This window comes from Fukomys damarensis, unplaced genomic scaffold, assembly GCF_012274545.1.
Source record: "Fukomys damarensis isolate Sample0158 unplaced genomic scaffold, DMR_v1.0_HiC HiC_scaffold_21, whole genome shotgun sequence".
Taxonomy (NCBI): Eukaryota; Metazoa; Chordata; class Mammalia; order Rodentia; family Bathyergidae; genus Fukomys; species Fukomys damarensis.
This window is the reverse complement of record NW_022900933.1, coordinates 5,763,710-5,771,886: the sequence shown is the minus strand read 5'-3', so window position 1 is coordinate 5,771,886 and position 8,177 is coordinate 5,763,710. Positions and strand designations below refer to the sequence as shown.

The 8,177-nt window shown below is 39.3% G+C and overlaps 1 protein-coding gene across 1 annotated transcript in view; it reads right to left on the bottom strand.

Moving 5' to 3' along the window:
- The window catches only part of Snapc1 (small nuclear RNA activating complex polypeptide 1), a 22,304-nt gene extending 16,809 nt beyond the window's left edge, over positions 1-5,495 (bottom strand). The window contains exons 1-4 of the mRNA XM_010605744.3: positions 5,279-5,495; positions 3,030-3,189; positions 2,732-2,872; positions 1,995-2,099 (exon numbers count right to left, since the gene is read on the bottom strand). Coding sequence (XP_010604046.1) covers positions 1,995-2,099; positions 2,732-2,872; positions 3,030-3,189; positions 5,279-5,406 — 534 coding nt within the window. The 5' untranslated portion in view covers positions 5,407-5,495. The remainder of the gene's footprint in view (positions 1-1,994; positions 2,100-2,731; positions 2,873-3,029; positions 3,190-5,278) is intronic.
- Positions 5,496-8,177: the final 2,682 nt, after the last annotated feature.

Here is an 8,177-nt window from a genome sequence, read left to right as displayed (position 1 = left end):
TTGCGAGGCAGGCGGCGGAACCACTGAGCAAGATCCCCTGGTCCATGTTGATGTGATTCAAAGAGCAGACCCTCCCATCTCTGGGACCTGGTCACTTCTCTAGGTTGGGTCCCTAGGGGTTGGGTCAGGAGGAGAACATTCCTCAAGTCAGACCCATCCCTTTCTACCTCCCTCTTCCCAGACCACTGCGCTTGGTCCTCAAGGATTCTTTACCCCTACTCCTGCCCAACCTGAGCCGAAGTCACAGAGGGCTGGAGCCATCACAATTAGAATGGAAGGGGGTGCTTTGCTCCTTATCCCTCCTTCTTAAAGGCAGGGCTCAAACTTGGTGGGATGGGGACCCATACTGCTCTTCCCCAGGAGGAGGGTTTCTGGGCTAGGGTCTTACATAAAGTACTTCTACAACATGTATTTTAACGCACTTCTTTCTCACTAAGCTATTAGAAAAGATAAATCTGCTTTTGATTATACTTCAGATGCTCAGGTGTCTGCTGAATGATAAATGTATGACCCTAGTCCCAGCTCAGGTCCAACACACAGGCACTACAGCCATTCAGAAACATGCATGAACTTAACTCCACTACTTCTGTTGTCTCTGTATCTCAGTTAGCTTTATTTACTTTCTTATGTAACTCAACTTTAATGCAAGGATAAGAATGTCTACTATAAAAATAATTAAAAACCATTAAAACATCTTTCTTGCAGGAACATGGCAGAAGAAAATGGTCTACACAAAGCACCCTGCATAGTTCCTGCATTATACTATATCTTCAGACATTTACGGTAAACATGTCATTTCCTTCTATTCTTAACCTTTTTAGAGGCATGAATAACTTTGAGAAGCTAAGCATACAGACTTAGACCTTACCCTAAGTATAGAAACACACAACATCAATTTTTCGTACATTTTGGTGAACAGGGGTGAGACATCAGAAAGCCACTCATGGTTCCCAGGTTAAAATTTATCCTCAAAACTAAATTTGCTCCCTGCATTACAAACACAGTGGCAATAAGGCAGGCAGATGCTCTGGAGTATCTGAACACTTAAATCAAAAGTCTGATTCCTCTTTCACTGCAGATTTAGCAAGTGTGATCACAGTTGGGAAAAACAGAAGCAGCAACACTTATTACAAGTCCACCGTGTGCTACATGCCACACTCAGCACTATTCAGCTTCATCTCATCTAAATTCTCACAACTGGACAGAATACAGATTGCAGTCATGGCCAGGTAAGGTGAGGGTATTTCCAATCTCAGGAGGCTGAAGCAGGATGATCCCTCAAGTTCAGCTAGGGAAAGACAGTTAAGATCCTGCCTCAGGAAAAAAAAAAAAATTGTGATCCTAGTATTAATGAGAAGGAAACTAAGGTTCCAAGAGATGAAATAAACGTGACCAAGATGTCCCCACCACTTTCCCATCTATATTCTTTTGAAATGCCACTGATTAGAAGGCTATATATGTCACCTAGCATTCAGACTGTGTCAAAACCCCGGGGCAATGTTTTTCTGAGCTTGTAGAAGTTCTGTGAGTACTACTACTTATCCATGCCCCCCAAAAAGATTTTTCAATACTGTCCATCTCCAATCACTATCTGATTAAATGTGTAAAAGCAAACGTAGAAATAAGTGCTATAAAAAAGGGAACTTAGGAAGTAAATACCTACTATGAACAGATTAATAGAGTCACTCTAAACTCTTGTTCTACAACCCCTGCAAAGTCAAACACACACGGTAGGGTTAGAACATGAAGTAGTACATAAACCCACAAGTGCTCAGTTTAAGTTTTCCGCATCTAATTCTCACTGTGCGTCAAGTTATATCATCCGGATATATTTAAGGTGTTTAATTTCTGATGCTTTAGGGAAAGCAGAGCACTCTGATTTGTTAAACTGCCTGAAAAAAAAAGGTGTCCATTCCAGTAGAGTGAGTTATAACCTCAATATACAATTGACAATAAATTTTTTTTTATATTCAAGGGCATAAATGCAAATTTACCTCTAATACATCAGAAGTGATAAGTTTCATTACACGATCACTTGGGTCCTTAAATTCTTCTGTAACTTCAGTTCGCTGAATTTTTTTCTTCATTCTATATGAAAGCTATGAAATGGCAAATGTCTTTTAAAATGCGTATCTATTAAAAGATATTTAGAAAATATTTAACAAGTCAGCAGTACAAATTAACAATATATATGAATAAAACAAAAGCATTCATCTTCCAAAGCCTACAGACTTGGACTGTCCCATTAGATCACAAGCCACCTTCTTATAAATTCAAATGAGTACTGAGTTAACAATTCTACCAGGTAATGGCTGAATCAGAACCTCTTCTATCTAGTATCTTAACAGTCACAACATTAAAGAAATAACAGATTTTAATAAAAGTTCCACCTTTTCACCAACTGGCATACTAAAATTCCTTGGTCCTCTTTGAGTTAACTCCTCAGACTTTCAAATTAAAAAAGATACAAGCATGTGAGGTTGCTAAATCTCATTTCCTCTCCCCAACATTTGCTTATACATGGCCTCCAGAAACGTATGGCATTTAATAGGAGTTTGAACTTTGTTTGCAAGAAAAAAAATAATCAAAAAACATTTTCTTCTATTTTAAGAAGGCTATAAGTCTTGAACACTACTAAAAGTCTTTCCATTTTCCTGGAGATTGAGGTGATTTCTGGAAAAGAAAGTATATCTGTTCATTTTGAAAAACAAAATTACTTAAGGAAACATACCAATTTAGGCATTGCTGTGAAATGAAATGCTCTGTCTAGTCGTAGCTTCCTAAAAATATAAGCTGCATCAAAATGTTGCGCATTTATCAAATCTTGCTGAAATTTTAAAATTTCATCCCAATCCTTCAAAGCAACTCTGATCTGCAACAACAGAGTAAAAAAAATGTACAAAATGTCTCTATTTGTAGATATATTACAATTTTAAAACACACTATTTCTTTTTAAGTCAGCATATTGTAGAATGAATAAGGTACCTGTTTCACACTTCTACTGGAGGAAAACAACTCACCAACATTACCTTTTGTTTTGGTTGACACAGTTGGGTATTATATAACCCATACAGCAGATACAAAGCACCAACTCTGATCTGGAAAGTATATGGAGGTAAAAAATATCTCCAAGCCAAAGCTAAAGCCTCTTTTGTAAATGTGTTCTTCTCTAAATTTCTCATTTTGCCACTGTAAAACAAACAACAAATATTGATTCATTAAGTAAATAAATGATGAAAAGAGACAGAACAGGTATGTAGTCACTTAAAAGCAATTGCCAGGGCTGGGGATTTAGCTCAGTAGCACTGTGCTTGCCTCACAAACACAAGGTCCTGAGTTCAATCTCGGGTACCAATCGATCACTCATCAGTAAATGCAATTGCCAATAACGGTATGACGATTTCCTCCATGACCCTTCCTGGATTCAAGCACAAAGAACTACTCTGAGCTGTGCTTCTGACACTGCCACTAAGCGTAGGTAAAAACGACCAATGGCTCTCAAAAGCACCAACCATACTTGCCAACTGATTGGAGGGTACAGAAGAAACTTGAAACTGTTACTAATAAACTACCCAAATCTGCCAACTTAACAAAAACTTTTTAAAAAGCATCGATATCATAAAGTCAATATGACATCCTTTATATAACTTCAGACCCAATGTGAGCACGTTTCAAATCATTTTCTACGACACCTGAAATGAGGAGATAAATCTTTCTACTATACTCTCAGCTAAAATAAATGTCTCAAAGTGTATTAAATAGGTGTAAGTAATTGATACAACTTCACAAATATAAATATGCTGAAATTTTCTTTTAATAACACCTCTGCAGCCAGTAAGCTTTATTATATCTGATCGCAAGGAAGAATGGGAACATGCTGCCTCCTTTGAAATTATTTCCTGATTAGGTAAAAATTAGGGTACCCCTTGAAAAATTTTCTCTGATGTGTCCTTTTTGTTTTTCCCCAAGGAGTACGGCCTAAATAAAGATCATGGATTTCAGAAACAGGAAGACATACAGTTCCAACATGTGCTCTACCACCCTCCTTCTAATTGCAATCTGGGAAAAATTAACCCTCCTAAGCTTCAGTTTCTTCACGTACACAACAAGGATAATTATACCCATTTTTCATAGTTGTTCTATGGATTAAATAAATTAAGTTATAAGGGCATTACATTTGGTAGCTATTTAAAAAACTGCTTCTCCTTTCACTAGCTGTGCAATAAATAGCTCCTCATCCCTCAGCTCCTATCTATAATTTACAAACTACATAACTAGTTTACATTAAGAAGAAAAAAAGAAAACTTTTACATTTTATTCAGCAAAAAAGTTTTAATCCTAAAGTCTCATTCAATCAATTATTTAGACTTTTCAATATTATAAATTGTCAAACGTGGTTCTCAAGCTCAGTCTGGTGGAAGAAAAATTTAAAAGTAATAATATACACAAAAATATATCGGGTACTAGAAACACACTTAAGATATATACTAGCTCACTTAACGCTCAGTATAGCTAGGTATTATCATCATCTTCACAGTATTTTATAGATAAGAAAGCTCAAGCTCCGAACTTGTCCCAAATCCTAGTCCCAAATCCTTTATTCAAATTCAGACAGCTGGATTCCATCATCTGCGCCCTTAACCATTAATCACCCTGCATTCCTTTCTTCGACTACACAGTTAAAGGTAGTCAGTGGTGAGACAAGCATGGGGTGCTATGGGGAAAAAACGGAGCATGTCTAGGAAGGCAAAACTTTCTGCGAGGAAGTGCTATTTGGGCATACGGGTGGGTGAAGAATAAAGTGGACTGAGGGAGCAGAAAAGAGCCTCTGGGCTTAGGAAACGCCTGCGGAGGGCGACAGGGAACCGCTGGGGCAAGAAAGCGAGTGCACGGAAGGGACCGCGCCAGGAGGCTGGAACACAAGCAGAGAATTTGGGTTTTATCCCACATGCAACGGGAACCACCGAAGGGAGATGGGAAGGGAAGTGACATCAAATTTGAACTTTAGAAAGACAACGTTGGTTGTTGCACAGAAAATGAATGCAATCGTGCAGGATTTTGTCCTTGCTCGGGCACTGGTTTGATTTTAAACACGGGATACTAGGAGAACAAGGCAGCGGCTGGGGCGGTCGGAGATTTCCACTTGAGAGGAGTAACTGAGGCCTAGCGAAACCGCCAGGAACAGGGCGGAGGGCGCCCCTGGCCAGGCCTCTGCCCGAGCCGCGGCAATGACTGAAGGAAACAACTTGCTACCCCGCCGCGAACAGACGTCACTCACCAGAAGATGGTTCCAAACTTCATCTTCCTCCAGAGATCCGTGAAGTCCTCGAAGCGTACACTGTCCATCTCCTGAAAGCGGCCAAGCAGCTTCTCGCAATCAGCCTTCAAGCCGGAAGAAGTCTCCATGGCTGCGCGGTCCACAACCAAAACTCGCCCAACAGCAGGCCGCCGTAGCCCGGGGAACCGAATCGGGACGCCCCGCCCCTGAGACCTGACGCAAGCGCGCTGTGGCCTATTGCCGGGCACTTTTAGTTCCGCCTACATCCGGGCCCGTGCTAGACTTCCTGGTGCTTACTACGCATGCGCCAGAGAGCGGAGGCTTTTTCCTAGCTGCGGTGGCTTTAGGGTACGGAAATTGGGCCTTTTTATTGCGGTGAAGAGGTTTATCAAGATTACTCTGAGTCCCAGTAGGCTTTCAGCTCTTCATTTTCCGCTAGCGCAAGTATATTGGCTTTATTATTACTACCACTTCTTAAAAGGGACCCTAGAGTGGGGGAAGTCTACGACCCCTAACATACCCCCACGTGGAAAGACCTCGGGGCACTTAGGGGGAAATGGATTCAACTTATTCTCCCTCTGTTCGCCAAGAACCTTACAGTCCATGCCCCCTTAATACACAGCTTACTATATGGGTGTCTCGTTGTACCCCCAAGTAGTCTTGAGACCCCTTCTGGAGAAAAGGAGCTGTATTTCATACCCTATTGTGAAGCGCCATCCTTCACACTCCTCCTGTGCTACGAGCAAGCTCAATACTTAAGAGATTGCCTACTCGATATGTCTTATTTGGGTAAACTGACTCTGCCTCTTACCTTCTCCCGGAAGCTAGCTGGGTAGCACTTTAGACTTTTTCTGATTGCGCGGCATGCTGTTAACAGTGCTATGCTTTAGATGTACCCTGATATACTCGAAAAGGATTGGGCTATCTGCGGATGGATCAACTCAGTTCACCTTCCTGATCATTGTTCTTTTATAGTTATAGTATTTATACTTTTATATTCTATGTAAACAAAAAATGTAGGTGGTGTGTGAGATTAGAAGCTTAGCAATATAACTATGTGTCTTCCTGTTTAGGAATCAGAATATTGTCAACCCCTCATATTAATCTAAACCATACCCCTAACTTTGCCTTACCTTGGTAGGGCACTCATCTTGAATTTTGTTTCTTACTCTCCTGTACACATTCATCACATCTGTACATTTAGACAAATTTTAGTTGTAGTTGATTGAGTTTTATGAAAATGGTATTGCAATTAATATATACTTTTTAACTGCTTGTTAAACTTAATGTTTCTAGGTGGAATCCATGTTTTGGTTTTTTAAACAGTGCACTATAAACACTTGGGTATGTCACCTCTTCTTTGTAGGGATAAAGTAGAGGAGACCCAATTAAATTTGAATTTCATGGAAACTAAAGTATTCCTTGTTTACCTTAATTTCAGTCTGGGCATGTGTATTAGCTTTACTTCGTTGTGACAAAATACCCAAGACAATCAACTTAAAAACTGAAAGGATTTTTTAGTTCATGGTCAGTTGGCTCTTGATTTTGGGCCTGTGGCAAGGCAGAACCTCATGGTGGCAATATGGTAGAGAGCCATTTACCTCATGGCAGCCAGAAAGCAAAAGGAAACAAGAAGTGGAAAGGATGTCAGTGTCTGCTTCAGTGCACGTTCCCAGTTAATTTCTTCTTTTAAGCTCCACCTTCTGAAGATCCCCCTACCTCCCAACAGCACCATGGTCTGGGGACCAGGCTTTCAATACCTGGGTCTTTAGATATAAAGGGGATAACAATATCTGGGCATTGTGGATATAAACCATAGTAGCATACTGTAATTTTGCTTGCTAACTATAGCAACTCAGAATATGTACTTGTATGTCCAAGGTGGAATTGTTGCATGACAATAGTTACAAACATTCAACTTTACAATACATTTCCAAATTGTATGCAAATAGAGCCACATCAACTCAAACTTGATATCTAAAGGTGCTCTTTTTTTTTTTTTTTTTTTTTTTTTTTTTTTTTTTTTTTTTGAGTATTTAGTTGAGACTGACCTGGAACTCACTTTGTAGCCTAGGCTGGTCTCGAACTCACAGCGATTCTCCTGCCTCAGCCTTCCAAGTGCTGGGATTACAGGTGTGCACCACCACGCCCGGCAAGGTACTCTTAATATACATTTCTCTGATTACTAGAGTGGTATGCAGTTTTTGAAATTCTAATTTCCTGTAGTGTAAAATGCCTGTTTATATTTTGTCCATTTTTCAATTTGGTTTTATTTGACTTTTTCATATTAATTTCTAGGAACACCTTATATATTCTGAATAAACTGATACATTTTGAATATATCAGAATAATAGACTGATATATTCTGAATATATCAGAATAATAAACATTCTGAATAATAAAATTTGTGTATATTATAAATATACTTTTTCAAGGTGATACTTGTTTTTATTTATTATCTTTAAAGGAATTTGTTTTGTTTTGTCAGTGCTGGAGAGTATACCCAAAACATTATACATGCTAGGCAAGCACTCTAATTTATTGTGTTTTTAATTTACAGAAATTCTTATTTTTGTCCTTGTCTATCTTCATCTTTTCTGATAGGAACTTTTGTGTCTTAAGGTTAATATATTTTCCCTACGTTTCATTGTTAGTCAAGCTAATAGTAGTATAACTGTTAATACTTGAAATACTGAGTGGCTTAACGCTACTGAAGTGTATTTTTCTTGCACATTAGGTTCAGTTCACAACATGATGAGGTGGAAGAATTCTGTAAGCAATCACCTGGGGTGCCAGACAGATGAAGCCACTGCTGTTTCCCATTGGCTTCTCAGGGCACCCTGAGCACAGACAGGTAGCCTGTAAAAAGACAAGACAATGTGCAAAATTACATGAGAGA